Source organism: Gobius niger (assembly GCF_951799975.1).
Source record: "Gobius niger genome assembly, chromosome: 10".
Classification (NCBI taxonomy): Eukaryota; Metazoa; Chordata; class Actinopteri; order Gobiiformes; family Gobiidae; genus Gobius; species Gobius niger.
In genome coordinates this window covers 11,029,731-11,047,441 of record NC_136861.1, presented here as the reverse complement: position 1 = coordinate 11,047,441, position 17,711 = coordinate 11,029,731, and the positions used below count along the sequence as shown (strand labels likewise).

General features: G+C 41.1%; 1 protein-coding gene across 1 annotated transcript in view; it reads left to right on the top strand.

Annotated features, from left to right (window-relative positions):
- The window catches only part of shank1 (SH3 and multiple ankyrin repeat domains 1), a 176,761-nt gene that overhangs the window by 56,470 nt on the left and 102,580 nt on the right, over positions 1-17,711 (top strand). The window contains exon 2 of the mRNA XM_079564648.1: positions 14,078-14,545. Within this exon, the coding sequence (XP_079420774.1) occupies positions 14,129-14,545 (417 nt within the window). The 5' untranslated portion in view covers positions 14,078-14,128. The remainder of the gene's footprint in view (positions 1-14,077; positions 14,546-17,711) is intronic.

Below are 17,711 nucleotides of genomic sequence, written 5' to 3'. Positions count from 1 at the left end.
TGTTGATGGAAACCAGGCTTATGGACCCGCAGGCAGGATCTTGAGAACACGTTGTTCAGAGACTCCTGTTGAAAACGTAACCTTACTGTTAATTGCCCGTTATTTCTGGCTAAATACAGGTGCTGCAACTGGTAAGTCTTCGGACTTGCCATCTTTGTCTCGCGTGAGGTGGCCCGTGAGGTCTGTTAATTACCTGGTAATTACAAGTGTTGTAACTGGTAAATCTTGGAACTTTTCAGCTTTGTCTCGATATAGAATATGGCCCCTGAGTTCTGTTAAAGGGATTTTTCAGGATTTTTGACATAGGGCTTAATTTCCTAATTTTCCAGAGTGCTGTTGATTTTAGCCCAGCACTAGCCTAGCACCACTAAACTCTTAAAATATAAGGACTGCTTGAATTAAAAAGTAAATATATCTCCAGAAATCAACAACACTCTGGATAACTAGGAGATGAGGCCCTATGTCAAAAATCCTGAAATGTCCCTGGTAATTACAAGTGATGTAACTGGTAAGTTATGCAACTTAACAACTTACAAACTTACCTGCTAATTACCTGGTAATTACAACTGTTGTAACTGGTAAGTCTTGGGACATACCAGCTTTGTCTCGCTTTAGAATACGGCCCGTGAAATGTGTTAATTACCTGGTAATTACAAGTGTTGTAACTGGTAAGTCCCTATAGTTACCAGCTTTTTCTCGCTTTAGAATACGGCCTGTGAGTTGTGTTAATTACCTGGTAATTACAAGTGTTGTAACTGGTAAGTCCTTGGTAGTTACCAGCTTTGACTTGCTTTAGAATACGGCCCGTGAGTTGTGTTAATTACCTGGTAATTACAAATGTTGTAACTGGTAAGTCCTTGGTAGTTACCAGCTTTGTCTCGCTTTAGAATACGGCCCGTGAGTTGTGTTAATTACCTGGTAATTACACGTGTTGTAACTGGTAAGTCCTTGGTAGTTACCAGCTTTGTCTCACTTTAGAATACGGCCCGTGAGTTGTGTTAATTACCTGGTAATTACAAGTGTTGTCACTGGTATGTCCTTGGTAGTTACCAGCTTTGTCTCGCTTTAGAATACGGCCCGTGAGTTGTGTTAATTACCTGGTAATTACAAGTGTTGTAACTGGTAAGTCCCTATAGTTACCAGCTTTGTCTCGCTTTAGAATACGGCCCGTGAGTTGTGTTAATTACCTGGTAATTACAAGTGTTGTCACTGGTATGTCCTTGGTAGTTACCAGCTTTGTCTCGCTTTAGAATACGGCCCGTGAGTTGTGTTAATTACCTGGTAATTACAAGTGTTGTAACTGGTAAGTCCCTATAGTTACCAGCTTTGTCTCGCTTTAGAATACGGCCCGTGAGTTGTGTTAATTACCTGGTAATTACAAGTGTTGTAACTGGTAAGTCCATGGTAGTTACCAGCTTTGTCTCGCTTTAGAATACGGCCCGTGAGTTGTGTTAATTACCTGGTAATTACAAGTGTTGTAACTGGTAAGTCCTTGGTAGTTACCAGCTTTTTCTCGCTTTAGAATACGGCCCGTGAGTTGTGTTAATTACCTGGTAATTACAAGTGTTGTCACTGGTAAGTCCTTGGTAGTTACCAGCTTTGTCTCACTTTAGAATACGGTCCGTGAGTTGTGTTAATTACCTGGTAATTACAAGTGTTGTAACTGGTAAGTCCTTGGTAGTTACCAGCTTTGTCTCACTTTAGAATACGGCCCGTGAGTTGTGTTAATTACCTGGTAATTACAAGTGTTGTAACTGGTAAGTCTGTGGGGTTGCTGTATTAATTACTGGTTAACTACAGTCATTTGTACATAAAAGTCCAGGGATGTAAATACAGATTATTTGCCTGTATGGGAAAACCTATTTAGGAGAATGTATACCAAAATGTAATAAATGTATAAATGTTTTTCTTGCTTTCTCTGTGTTTTCATCAAAATAAAGAGACTCATGTGTTATTAAATGTATTACTTTTTGTTTATTCACAAAGTCATCATAATCATAAGCAACCATCATATCAGTACCAGCTATCATAACCTACATAAGCCCATTCTTACTATATATCACTGATGGTCTAGGTCTTACCACTAAAAGTACCTAGTTACTACCACTTAAATTACCTAAACACACCTCTGTAATTACCAGGAATGTACCACTGCAACTACATAGTAATTACCTCTGTAAGTACCAGGGATGTACCACCGTAATTACCTGTTAATTACCTCTGTAAGTACCAGGGATGTACCACCGTAATTACCTGTTAATTACCTCTGTAAGTACCAGGGATGTACCACCGTAATTACCTGTTAATTACCTCTGGAAGTACCAGGGATGTACCACCGTAATTACCTGTTAATTACCTCTGGAAGTACCAGGGATGTACCACCGTAATTACCTGTTAATTACCTCTGTAAGTACCAGGGATGTACCACCTTAATTACCTGTTAATTACCTCTGTAAGTACCAGGGATGTACCACCGTAATTACCTGTTAATTACCGGGCCGTATTCTAAAGCGTTACCGAAAATAGAGAAGTGGCCTTGGTTCTTAAGCCACCAAGAAACATTTGCACTAAAGTGTGGCGCTCTCACTTTGTACACTGCCTGACCAAAGAAAAACCTTTATTTACTGTTCTGATCTGGGGTTGATTTCTTCTTTACTGATAACACGGGCTTATTCCAAGATGACAAAGCCAGGATTCATGGGCCTCACATTGTGAAAGAGGCATCATTCGGTCACCAGTCCAGATCTTAACCCCATTGAGAATATTTGGGATGTGCTGGAGAAGGCTTTGCGCAGTGGTCACACTCTTCCGTCATCAATACAAGATCTTGGGGGAAAATGAATGCAACACTGGATCTTTTGACACTACAAAAGCTTATTGAAACAATGCCACAGCGGATTTGTGCTGTGATCAAAGCTAGTATGTGACCTTATTCATGGCAACTTTTTTTTATCATGCAGTGTGTTTGTATACAACCACAAAGGCCAGACATACAGTATATTGATATCGTTTTAGTCTTAGTCATTTGAAGGAAATGTGTGTTGTTGTTTTTGGTTTCATTCTAGATTTAATCAAACAATACTTTTTAGTTTAAGTCTAGTTTTAGTCAACTACCATCTTGTGTAAATTTAGACTAAATCTAAAATCCTTTTTGTCAGCCTTGCATTCATGATATTCAATATAATCATGTTTAATTAAAGGAACAGTTTTTCCATACTGAGATATGTTCTTACCTGAGCTTAGACGAGTTGATACGTACCTGTCTGGTCTTTGTGCCCGTGGAAGAGTTTGGTCGCTGCAAGCTTCAACTTTAACTAGGAATATGCTGGGAGAAGCCAAATACTAACAGCATCTTTGGTCTTTGTGTGTGCCCTCAGTTACGCAAAACGACCAGACAGGTACACATCAACTCGTCTAAGCTCCGGCAAGAACATATCTCAGTATGGAAAAATGGTGGCCTGTTCCTTTAAGGTCCACTGCATGGAGCTTCTAACACACAGACTTGTCCTTTGGGCACTGAAGTTAAAATGAAGGCTCTTTCAAACTGGCACTTCTGATGTTTTTAGGCCCTTTTTTCATTTTAATTTATTTGACAAAAATATCTCTAGATTTTAGTCATAGCTTTAAACATCATGAACTACTTTTGATTTAGTTTGAGTCTAATTTGTTGCTGAGCAAAGGGAGTTGTGTAGGAGGAAGAGGAAGGAGGAGATAGAGGAGCTGACCAGTGCAGGACACCACGCTCTGAAACAGGGACAAACCCAGGAGACGCTTCACCGTTTCAGAGGATCAGAGGAGACTGAAGGCAGCCAAGTTTCCTCCGGGACTAAATAAAGCACTTACTTATTTTGATCGACAAGATGATTACTTTGACTAACTCTTTTAGACAATGAAACAAGCACTGATAAAGGCTTCATGGACCCCTCTCCAGATGTTGAGATAGGATGATAAAAAGTACCTATAGCTGGAGGTTTTAAGCCGACTGTGCACGTTTTTAGTTACTGGGGGGAGAACATAAACTCCGAACAAACAGGCCCAATGCATCTGTCCACTTACCTCCTTACTGTGAAGCTATAGAGCTAACAGCGGTGCTTCAGTGCCGCCCATTGCTCTTGTTGAGATCCTCTCTGTGTCAGCTGTCCTTCAAGTGTGTGTGGGGGTAAAGTGCCTTATTGGTCGTAGCTGCCCAGCGCTGTGTCCTGCACTGGAAAAATGCCATCTTATCTTATATTGCCAATGGAACAAGAGGGAATTTCCTTGCCAAGTTAATTCTCTAATTTTAGGCGATTTACTGCTTGTTCCTTTGGCGATCTTATGTCAAGACAGTCCCACTCAAGCTCACCGTAAATTATCTTGATTTAAGCACATTTTAAGCCATTTATATAAGATAAGATGAGTTTTTTTCCCCAGTGTGCTGTGAGTTCAGATGAGTCAGGGTTGCCAGGTGTTAGCCTCAAAAATATCTGAAAAAATGTCCACTGTATTTTCCCAGTTTACAGAGCCACTGCAGAACCACCTCCTTCTCATAGAAATAGCTAGATTTGAGATTTTAGTAATCAATATAGGGATATTTATTAGCAATTCTACATAGAAAACAGCCTGGCCAAACTCTAAAGCTCTAAAAATCTTCCTTTTTTCCCTTTTATGCTTTGGCTCTGTCCCCCATTTTGTTCTCACAGCCTTGAAACAACCTCGCCCTCCTCCGCTCCGACACAAGTGATCACTCAGCACTATGCAAAACGCCCGTCTTTCAATTACTATCTGCTCAGCTTTTCTGACAAGACCTTGCGCTTTCTTTCTCCCTTGCGTTTTTTTTTTTGTCCTCGTCTCTCGCCGTACATTCGGTATTGGTCGCGGCATTTAGATTCCAGTCTTCCAAAAAGCACTCTTTCGAAGAGCCCCATAAGTAGCTCATTATTTTTCATTTGCACTCGAGGAGACAGTTTTCTGCTTCGGTCGAATCTGAATTAAAGTGGTTTAGAGATTTGGTGGTGAGCGGCGAGATGGTAAAACGTAGCCGGCGAGATGGTTGTCACTAACTGTTTAGCCGAACATTCGGGATAGTGCTTGCACAAAATGGCATTTACATTTAGTAACTGGTGGCTTAGAATGGACATTATTGGCTCTGAACTTTTGATTTATCTTATTTTTCAAGTGCAAAGAAGAATATTGCATTACCAGATCTTGTTTCCGGTGGGCTCTGCAAATGTAATGAGGACATTTTATGTTTTCTCCCTGTCTTTGTCCTTGTTTAGAAATATTTTTGGGCAAACTTTTGGTGCATTCATGTGGATTGGGGAGCTCGTTTTCCTGAGATGTGACGTCATTGTCCCCTGATGGTTTGTGTTCAGCTGTTTTTTTTTTGTGGTGAAGTGGGGATTTTGATGTCCATCCATCCATCCATCCATCCATCCATCCATCCATCCATCCATCCATCCATTTTCTTCCACTTTTCCGTTGCCGGGTCGTGGGGGCAGCTGTTGGAGCTGCCCAAATCACATCACCAGCCCCTATGGCTCCTCCTGCAGGTGGTGGGTCCACAGAAGGACGGCCTCATGGTTTTAACCGGGCCTGTTGGTCTCTCATAAGGGGTTTCTGAACCGCTCTTTGTCTGACCCGTCACCAAGGACCTGTTTGCCATGGGAGACCCTACCAGGGGCACGAAGCCCCCGACAACAGAGCCCCCAGGATCATTCGGGCGCTCAAACCCCTCCACCACGTTAATGTGGCGGTTCCAGGAGGGGGAATTTTGATGTCATAAAATAAAAATGGTCTTTTATCATTGATTATCTAAATGATTAGCTAGCTGAGCTAATCATTTGTTAGTTTGAAAAAAAAAAAATTATGTAAATTTACTTTTTGCTAACGCTGATGTCGGGCATTTCACTCGCAGTTTTGTTACTACGAGGATGACGGCAGCTCACACTTAAATAAAAAAGTAACAGTGGTAGACGATAAATAACGAATCAGCTGATTCCACAGTCAGTTACGGAAGTCGAGAAGCTCGTTTTGACCTGAGTTCCCCAGTCGTTTTCCCCAGCTGAGCGAGCGTTCATGTGGATTCCCCAACTGGGGAAGTCGTTCGCCCGAGTTCCCGAGGGCCACATGAACGCACCATTTGACCTTAGCTTAAGTTTAGTTTACCGTGAAAGGTTTTTCACCAACTGGATTCGGTTATGACCATAGTTATGCTGCGTTCATGTGAACTGGAGTGCAGAGATGTGACATCATTTTGCTTTAGCCTGCATTAAAAACAATCTGACACACTCCACAGTGCACCTGAGGCAAATCACTCATAACGCCAGACTAACCATATCAATGTCACTGTCTGTGTGTTGCATTTAAAAGAACTTATATTTGAGCAGGTCAGATATATTTAAAAAATGATTCTATTGACACAAAAATGTATATGGTTAGTCTGGCGTTATAAGTGATTTGCCTCAGGTGCACTGTGGAGTGTGTCAGAATGTTTTTAATGCAGGCTAGCTGATAGCGTAGAGATGCGCTAGCCTTGCACTAGCCTAGCGCCACGAAACTCTTCAATATAATGACTGCATGAATTAAAACAAAACAAAAATCGCCAGAAATCAACAACACTCAACTAGGAAATGTCAAAAAATCCTGAAATATCCCTTTAAGATGTATTTTGTGTGGTTGTACTAATTCCTGTTGCCTCTCTGTGATTTCAATTCAGTTTGTATTTGCTTTAGAAACAGGATTCAATACAGCGGCAGGTGCCGTTTTTGTCACTTGACTCGCAATAAGGCCATATCTAGTTATTGTTTTGAAGGGTCATATAACATATTTTAATATCAATAATTTTCAGCTCATATGCCATTGTGATCTGTTATGGACTCTCTCTCATATCTCAGCTCAGTTTTAGTGGTGTCTTTGTAGCCATATAAGATTATGGGGGGGGATCTATCAAGACATGTGCAGTTCAAAGTTGAAGTAAAATATGATGTTCTGTGGGTATGTTGTGCATAATTTACCATTTGAAATTGCCTGTATTAGGACCTCAATCTGCTATGTGAATGAGAGAATGCTGCTGCTGATCCACTTTTGCTCGTGCTAATCGTTTTGACCCTCATGTTTTGTTTATTGCCCCTCATAGTTACGTTGCTGTCGGGACATGCAACAACGATAGTCAGTGACTGTGTATGTTTGAAAAGAAATCCATTGCTCATCGCTGCTACAACGTGCCGTAAATGTAGTCATCAAAACTACGCAGTAAGCAGTTTGTACTGCTCTGAAAACTCTCTCATCATGAATAATAAATGACTTTATTTCATTTCTTTGATGTGAGCAATTTGTTCGAATTTGTCTCAAAGAAGAGGTAACCAGAAGGTTTTTCCGACTCCAAGTCCAATTTTCTCCATTGGCAGATACAAAATGACTCTTTTCATGTTGATTATAAGGTCAAAATATTGTGTTTTCTTGTTCCCCGAATTGTTTGAGCCACTTGAAGAGAAGTACAACTTAGAATGAAAGAAACTATATATAGCACTGCAGTCTATAAATCATATACAGTAGAACAAGTAGTTTAACCTCAATACTGTATAAACTCCCTCTTTATTCCGCCCTAAGAGAACCATTTCCCCCAAAGCCACTCCACATAATGCTTCTAAACAGCTTTGCAGAAGTAAAAATGTCTCCATCTGCAGCCACTGAATGATTTAAGGCAGTGGTTAGGGCTCGATAAATAAAATACAGAGTGGAAAGCCTGGTTTTGTCTTCGGCCGTCACGTTTCTTCTCGTCACAGTGAATAAATTGGGAGTGCAGTGTCCCGTGATATTGCGTTCACTGAGGTCGTGTCAGCCAAAGCTTCTTTGAGCTTCATTACAGACTCCAGCCTGGAATGGGAGCTCTTTAGAATCTGAGCAAGTCAGAACGGTTTGTTAATGGGCCCAACAAAGTTACATAAATATACTGAGATTTTAAGCATGTTGTTCTCTGATTAAATTCATGCCTCAAGATCGAGAATGAAAGAGAGAAAGACTGGCTTTGATGGACTACCGGTCAAAAGTTTGAAAACGCTGAAATTATGATGATAGAAAAAGAAGAGTGAGCGCTGCTACGGGTCCCAAAGGTACCAAAACACAAACACAGGTGTTCCTCCAGGAAACCGGTAATAGGATTGGACAGCTGGTAATGTGGTTTGTAAATGCAGTCAAATAATTCCGGGCACTCCATGGTAGAAAAAGTTTCAGCCAAATAAATTGTACATAATTAAAAGAAATGAGACGGTCATCTTGCATGTGCCACTAGCGAGAGGGTGTTGCTTATTCAAAAAAGAGGTCAACTGAGGCGTGGTCTATTGCAAGCAGCGTCGACAGCACTGGTCTTCTTTAAGCAGCCTCACATCTTTCCCTCATTTAGCGTGTTTTCCGGACTATAAGTCACACTTTTTTTCGTAGTTTTTTTTTTTTTTCCACCATCATCAAACTCTGGCCCTCGAGATGATTTTGAGAAATATTATGACCCAAATCAGAAATCAAAATAAAGTACTCTAGTTTCAGTAGATTTGGTCTGGCCTTAGAGGAGATAAAACCTATTCTTGCCAATGGAACAAGCACAAGTTTTTTCTTAATTCAGATTTTTTTGTATAATTTCAAGTAAAAAATAAATAATTTTTACAGTAAAATTTAATTTGTCTGATTTCCAGTGGGATTTCTATTTGTTCCATTGGCATTAGTGTTTTTTATCTGATCTTAGATTAGTTCATACCGACTCAAATTTAACATAAAAAAAATCTAAATTCAAGCAAATGTAACTATTTTATCTAATTTAAGATGGACATTTTTCCCGTGTTTATGATGTACAACACTGGCACATGTAGAAAGTGATGCTTTACTTTAATTGCTTCAATTGGCCCTTGGTCATTTGACGATGAAGAAAACCGGCCCTCCACCGAGCAAACTTGCCAACCCCTGCACTAGGGGGCATTGGAGGCTAATCGAGCAGCAGAAAGAAAGTTTGAAGTGAGTGAGAAGCGGAGGTTACTACAATGAAGTAAACAAAACAAAAAAGCTAATCACAAAAAGCTTGATGGCCACAGCTAGAGGAACGAGTTTACAAACGGGTGCTTAAACAAGGTGCTGTTGGGAGAGGCTTCTTAACGGTGCAGTTACGCCTCCATGTCGGCGATTGTTCAGAAGTGACACAGAGGAGGAAGATTTCAATGGATTTAGTGATTTGGAGTGAGATCGAGAGTTTGGTTTGTTCTTTATGCTTTCGTTATCTGAACTGTTTATGTGACGTTAACATACCAGACACCTATTTAGTTTGTTGTTTATGCTTCATGTACAGTGCCTCTCGAAAGTATTCATACACCTTGAACTTTTGCACATTTTGTCATGTTTACAACCCTAAACATGAAGATTTTATTTCTATTTTTTTACTGAACGTTCACACACAAGTCACAGACAACTATGAAGTGAAAGCAAAATGATACATGATTCTGTTATTTTTCAAAAAATAGAAAAGTGAAAAGTGGGGCGTGCATAAGTATTCATACAACATGAATTAATACTTTGCGGGACCCCCTTTTACTGCAATAACAGCAGCAAGTCTTTTGGGGTTTGACTCTACAAGATTTGCACATGTAGAGACTGACATTTTAGCCCATTCCTCTTTACAAAACAACTCAAGCTCTGACAAATTAGAAGGAGAGCGTTTGTGAACAGCAGTTTTTAGACCTTTCCACAGATTTTCAATTGGATTTAGGTCAGGACTTTGACTGGGCCATTCTAACACATTAATATGTTTTTATTGAACCATTCCATTGTAGATTTAGCTTTGTGTTTAGGGTCATTGTCCTGCTGGAAGGTGAATCTCTGCCCCAGCCTCAGTTCTCAGTGCTGACTCCAGCAGGCTTTCCTCCAAAATTTCCCCATATTTGGCTCCATCTATGTTCCCACCTATTCTTACAATCTTCCCAGTCCCCGCGGAGGAAAAGCAGCCCCACAGCATGATGCTCCCCCCCTTATATTTGACACTGGGGATGGTGCACTCAGGACCATGAGCAGTGTTAGGTTTGCTCCATACATAACGTTTTGCATTTGGGCCAAAAAGTTCAATTTTTGTCTCATCTGACCGAAGCTCCTTCTTCCACATGGAGCTGTGTCCTCCATATGACTTCTAGCAAACTTCAAACGGGATTTCTTTCAATAATGGCTTTCTTCTTCCACTCGTCCATGAAGGCCAGATTTGTGTAGATACGACTTATAGTTGTCCCATGTACAGATTCCCCCAGCTCAGCGGCAGGACTTCACAGCTCCTCCAAAGTTATCTTGGGGCACTTGGTTACATTTCTCACCAGTTTCCTCCTTGTTCAGTCTGTTAGTTTAGGTGAACGACCACGTCTTGGTAAGTTGGCAGTGGAATGATGGATTGAACAGTGCTCCGGGAGATGTTTAAATCTTGGGAAATCTTTGTATAACATAATGCTGCTTTAAACTTCTCCACAGCTTTATCCCTGACCTCTCTGGTGCTCCTTGACCTTCATGATGTTATTTAGTGACCAATACACTCCGACCACAGCTCTGAGGGCCTAAAATAACAGCTGAAATTATACTGAGAGTAGATTACACACAGGTGGCCTCTATTTAACCGTTAGGCCAAGGTGTGAACATTCTGGAGTCACTATGAATGTTATAAAGGCAATTTAATGCACTCAGAAAATGCTGTATGAATACTTATGCAAGCCCCACTTTTCACTTTTCTATTTTTTGAAAAATAACGGAATCATGTATCATTTTGCTTTCACTTCACAGTTGTCTGTTACTTGTGTGTGAACGTTCAGTAAAAAAAAACAAAATAAAATCTTTATGTTTAGGGTTGTAAACATAACAAAATGTGCAAAAGTTCAAGGTGTATGAATACTTACGAGAGGCTCTGTATCTAACCATCAATGTTAGCATACTGTACGCCTATTCAGCCTGTTTTATTAGGCAATGTTTGACTAGTGCGACTTATACTCCGGAGCGACTTATAGTCCGGAAATTACGGTACATCGCTCTGCCTCATGTTCATCCATTCCAGGCTTTTATAAGCTCTCACAGGTCAAACAAATTTTTGTATTTATCCACCGTGAGTTAAACACTGTCTGTGTCTGGGGTCCCGACAGAAAGAGATGTACAGCCGGTCCCACTGTGGCCAAAATGTGATCCATACAAAAGTACGTGTTCACGACCACCACCCCTCTTCCTCGCTTCTTCCTAGCCGTGGAAAAAGAAAAAAATGTTCTACATAACATCACCATTGGTTCTGAGAGTCTGTCCAGCCCACGTACAGCCCACTTAATGTGCCAGGTATGGAGCTGGAGGATCTCACAGTGTCTACACTTATTGTCTGCATTTAAAAACACAAGATCGGGCCCATTGTCTTTAATAGAATAAATTAACACATTGTTCAGTTTTCTGGTTCGAGATGGCACATATTTCAGTATAGGTATTGAAAAAAGTATCATTCAGGCACCCGTATCGAAAAGAATGTTACCGTATCCAGCTCTAATTGTGTTGCAGGAATAAACGTCAGTACTGGCAACTTCAAATCAATGTCAATACCACAACCTGACCTAGACAGGGGACAGACAGGAGTTGTTCAGTTGTTTTTTTTAACAAGGGGAAAAAAATTCAAGCAAAAAAAAAAAAAAAAGTCCAAGAAAAAAAAAAAGTCAGTAGGATAGGATACCCGGTAGTTTCACCGGGTTTCATATCTCTCAAGAATAGAGAGTGAAATAAAGGGAGATTGGGAATGAAAATAGTGAGAAGAGAGGTGGAGTGAAAGAGGAGCGAGAACAGAAGGTGGATTTAGATGTCTCTCGTAGCAGACTGCATAATGTTGCCGGTGGAGAGCTGCTCTGTGTCTGGAGTCTGGTCTGTATTGACTCAGAGAGCACTAGACCCGTATTGCTGCACTTATTCAAATAGATTTACTTTCATGACATGGTGTCTGTCTGGCTGTAGATGTATTATTCATTGGATTTTTTTCTCTTCTTCCCTTTTTACGATAGACGGGAAGTGTCGTTAATGGGGATGACGTCTGGACTCATGATTGTGGCTAATCCATGTATGATAAATTGCTCCCTGAACCACTCTTTATTCATATCGATGAACAAGAGGTTAATATCCCACTGGAGACTCTTACCTGCTTTGCTGAGTTATTACAAGCTAAATGCAGTGTCATTCTTCCCCATTAAGTATATTGTGAAGCTTTACTTAATTGATGGCTGCTGTGTGTTTGTCGATTGCTTCATCAATATCTACTGACTCAGCCGGTTGGAGATTGCATAGTGGGTTCAAGCGCTACTTTAGACAGCTCTGAGACATGCTATATTGTTATTTGATCAAGTGGGAAGTTTGTGGGAAGGCATTATAGGAGTCTTGGATGGAAGACCGAGTGTATCTCGATGCTCACACAAATTGGCCTGTCAGATTTTGTTTTAAAAGCACTCCACAGTGCAAGGTTCGAAGTCCTTGTTAAACTTGATGGCTGTGTCGTGTCAGACGTAAAGGTTAGAGAGGGAGATTCCCAAGGGTGGCTGTGTTCATTTCCTGATCTGTGAGGAGTTTGCATGCTCTCCCTAAGACTGGGTGGGCTTCTCTTACTCCATGTGCGTAGTTCAAGGCTTAAAAGAATGGAAAACCAATGCATCTCCAATTTCAGGGGCAAACAAAACACACAGACTCCGTTTCTGGTCGCACACGGAGAAGTAAGACGGTTCATATCAATTGAAAAAACTATGACTTTGCAGTGGGGGCAATTTGAGTGCACTCAAATTGACGCTTAGTAGCATCAGCGAGGGTGTGGCAGGTGTTTTGAGCTCCCAAGAAGGACCGAATCTGCAGCATTGCTTAAACATGCATGGATTTACGAGTGGAACAAGCTTCTGTAACAAATTTCCCAAATCATTAACGGTAAAAGAACGTTTAAAGGGACTATATGGGGTTTAAAAATGTTAAAATTTTGTATTTTCCTCCCTATTTTCCTGCCTACATGTTCCAGTTATGTCCTAATGTGTAGAATGGGCTCAGACCTGTTCACCACAACTGCCTCTAAAAACCTGCACTTTCTCAAAAAGTTGTTACTTGGATCCGAAGTGCCGTCATGCACGAGCTTAATATAGAACCTGCAGTTACGCGTAAGACCTGAGGTGGCAGTAGTGAGTATAAAATGACCAGCTTGCATCTAGTCTCTTTAAATCATATCTGAGTGTTGATTAAGTATGTGCAATCAATTATAAAGAAGTGAGCTTAGTGTGGATCTTGTATGGTAATTCACAGCTTTAGTAATTGTATTTTGGATCATTGTGGGTGGCTTCTCTTTTTGGTTGTGTTGCCAGACAACTTTTTCGATATATGCTTTGATCCAAGATTATTATTGTTCTTTTGTCGTTCTCTTCTGATGGAATGTGAATGTGTGGCTTATATCACTGATATATTATTTGTATTCTACTGTAAAGCTGAATTTGGAAGTAACTCATTTAATTAGGTCCCCAGGAAGAATAGCGGCTGCTCGCTGCAGCTAATATGGTTCCAAATTATAAACAACAAACAATGAAACAAAACTCCAGAGGTTAAAAGCCCCAAAATGCTGATTTAGTGAGATATGGTCCCTTTAAAATAGCCATATTGTATTGTATGTGCAAATAATAGTTTTTAATAAACATTTCAACATTAATGGTAATTTTACATATGTTTTTATAGTTAGACAAGATCATTTTGCAGACACAGAATCAGCTGCACCAAAGGAATGACTTTGCGGATCCAAAAAGGCAGAGGCATCATCAGTACTACCTACTGAAGCATATGAAACAAATTATGTAAATGTGTTAATTATCGTTAAATTCGTCAGTGCATGAAGATTTTGTCACTTTTTTGAAATTGTTTGTGAAGGCTCCCATCCAGGAAGCCTTCAGCGAAGTGAAGCTTAAATTGTCGTCTGGACTGGGCTTGGTTGAGCTGAGGACGTTTCGCTCGGTTCACAGAGGCTTCTTAACTCTTTGTGGTCAGAATGTGACACTGCACTTAGATAAACCCATGTTTAGTTCTGACTCTCTCTTTCTCCCCTCAGCACAAATGTGAGAATGAAGGAGCTCAAGATGGCGTCGTCCACCCTATCGCCATGACGACGCCCTTCCACCCCCTGTCCAACCACGAGCAGCAGCAGCAGAGGATGCTGGGAAACAGCCGACACCTGTACCCCGGTGCGGAGGAGGAAGAGGAAGAGGAGGAGGAGGAAGAGGAGGAGCTTGAGGACGAGCTGGAGGAGGCGTCTGGGGAGATGGAAGACGAGCTGGAGGTGCACCGCGGCGGACTGTCCCGGGGCAGGTCGGCTAAAGCTCCCCCCAGAGGACAGATGAGGACAGGAAACCCCACACACGCCGCTAACCCCTACTCCTCCAACCCGGGACCTGCTCACCAGCAGCAGCCGGCCAATCAGCAGCAGAGGAGGCTGAAGGAACGCAGCTCAGTGACATCAGACGACGCTACGATCGCCATGATGGTTTTTCGCATCGGGATCCCGGACATAAAACAAACGGTCAGTCCACACAATGTAACACACACTCTGTGTCTCATTGATCAGCGCAGACGGCCCGCGGGCCAAATCAGGGCCCCCAGAGTTTACTCTGGCCATGAGACAGTTCAGGTGTTGGTTCTTTACTTTAATGAAAGGTAGTCTGTTCCCTTGTAAGCTGGTGTCAGGTCTGAGGAGAGACCTCACAGTAAAGACAAAAAACAAAACAAAAATTAAATAAATGCTTGTATTTTATTATATAATTATATTATCTTTTGGGAGAAATGTTATGCAGTGTTGCATTTAGGGAAGAAGGAAAATGGAAAATGGAAATGCATTTTATATATTTTATTTTTTTCTTTTATTTCAAGAGTTTTTACGTTGTTGATTCAGGACATTCATTTATCCTTTTGCTTTGATTACTGCTTTGCACTTTTGACAGTTTCTCAATGGGCTTTAAAATGTCGTCTCCAGAAATGTTTTTTACTTCACAGACTGTTGAAAACCATTTCAGGGATGACTCAAGGGCGTCAATTTTGAAGAATTTAAAATATAAAACATATTTTGAGTCTTTTCCAGAGGCGTGGGAACTGTTGGTTATGCAAACTATCCACCAGGGGATGCTGCAGCAAACTCAGCACCCTGGGTTCCCACGGCCTTGGCTTCTGTTTCCTACACAATCCCACGTGTTCATTCATAGTTTAATGTCGTGAGAATCACACAACGTAAATAGTATTGAAAATAAAGAGAAGCCAATACATAAAAAGCGCTTCCAAACTTTTTACCTGTACTGTCCCTGGAGTACAATTTTTCTTCATTTACGCCATTTTGTGTAATTCTGTCATTCCTTTTATACTCCTGAAGTGCTCCAAGGATGTGCATTTCCCGGAATAGAAGCAACACAAAACATTTTTAAACCATCTGGCCTCTTTCTGAGCAGTTCTGCACTCAAAGTCTGTTCATGAAAGTACCATGGGTCTGTTAGTATGCCGTAAATTGAAAGTGAAAGCTTGTTTTCACCAGCCTAAAATGTGTCATTCCCATTACCGACTGCAGAGGGCGCCTCAAGTCAATGAAAAATCCTACCCAACCCTGTTTCCTGCTCCTTAATGCCATTTCTTTACATAGATGTTTTTTAAGCTTCAATAATGAATGTCCACTTAAAAATATATATCTTAAACTCCAACAGTTACAGTTTCAAGTGATACTTTTTTTTCCTAGGCCAAACCTGGCAACCCTCGTGTTCGGTAATATCTTCCCCGGAGACCTCAGCGGCAAAGAGCTCTGTCAGTCTTGATTTCATCGGCACAATGGCACATTAGGTCCGGAAAAGTCACAGAGACTCGGTCTTTGGGACTTTTTTAGACCCGTTCTGTCCCTGTCCTGTCAACTCGATCCACCAAAAAATGTGACTTTGGGCACTGGCTTCAGGCTCACACTGGCTCATAATACGGGTTTTTTCTGTATGACTTCATTCGGCTGAGTCTGAGCAATGGCAGAGACTTAAAGGATTAGTTGTGAGTCTGCTTAACATATTGGCAATTTATTGTTTCTGCCAGTCAGCTATTACAGAATCCATTGGGCGAGTCTGCGCTGGTGAAGGCAGTTTTAAGAAGAGAAATGTCAATTACAATCAGCTGGATTCAGAATGGTAATCTTAAAGTGGACACATCATGCGTAATTGTAGCTTATAAACTGTGCATGGAATGAAGTCTTTACAATTAAGGGCAATGCTGATGCTTGTGTCTCAATCACTGCAGTTACATGAAGGAGGGGGAAGCCGAATCGCCCACCTCATCGGACTAGAACTAGATTGCCAAAACCAGGAAAGTTCGATTGTATTCAGACTAGAGCTGCACGTAGCAGTCTAGGAGATGCTTTTAAATGCACATGTAAACCCTGACCCTACAGTTCTATACAAAGCAGCGATAACGAAAGCCTTCAGCAGTACAAGGCAGGTTCCGCTGTTTATTGCCCTGTACAAATAAGGTCCCTCCACCGCTCATGTGTGCATATTGTTTTGATCCACTCGGGTTAAAGGTGAAACTAAAGACTGCGACTTAGATGTATTCAGAGGTTGCCTGGTTTTATCATACCCTCTACTCATGGATCTTCACAACAGCTCCGTTATCAGGTGGGAGGGGTGAACTCCTTTGAAACAATTGGATCTGATTTTCGGTATAGCGTTTGGTCGTGACGTATGTAATGCGCCCGAGTGAGTGAAGCAGCGATCATAGCTCTATCATAACTCTTTCATAGCTCTATCATAACTCTATCATAACTCTATCATAACTCTTTCATAGCTCTATCATAACTCTTGGAGCATTCCTTACGCATTGCAAGGCTTCAATTTTAATTTCTGGATATTTGGGAGCTGAGCCAGAACGGATTGAAGAGCTTCCATTTCTTTCGTATCCGCCGCCATTGCCAAACTACAACCAGCAAATGCGGCGCAAATGCTTGACGTCACCGACAAGCCCTGCCTCCCCCGCTCGCTGAATGGTAGGTTGAAATTCAACCGATCTCACGCGGCCACTGAGATCAGGCCCAGACGTACATGTAGGGAAATGATAATTGACCGGAGTTTACGGATGGCTAAGGCCAGGCAAATTCAGAGGGGTAGCGGAAGGCAACTAATATGCAAAATGTACATTTTCCAAATGTATTTTTGAGTCAGTGATGTTGTTGCTTATAGATAGATTTCCAATCACATTTTTTCAGTGGTGGAAAAAGTACTCAATATTCTTACTTAAGTAAAAGTGCAGATACAGGACCAAAAATGTACTTAAGTATGAGTATCTGATCATTTTTTTTACTTAAAGGGACTATACGGAGTTTAAAAATGTTAAAACTAAGTATTTTCCTCCCCCTACATGTTCCAGCCATGTCCTAATGTGTAGAATGAGCCCAGACCTGTTCACCACAACTGCCTCTAAAATCCTGCACTGTCTCAAAAAGTTGTTACTTCGGGTCCGAATTGCCGTCATGCATGAGCTTAATATAGAAGCTGCAGTTACACATAAGACCTGAGGTGGCAGTAGTGAATATTTAAGAGTTTAATGTGCTAAAGGAGTAAACCAGGTCAGAAACAGGAACTAAACCCGCACTAAACTAGAACTAAACTTGATCCAAACCAGGTCTAAACCAGATCAAAACAAGGTCTAAAGGAGTAAAGCACTAAACCAAGTAT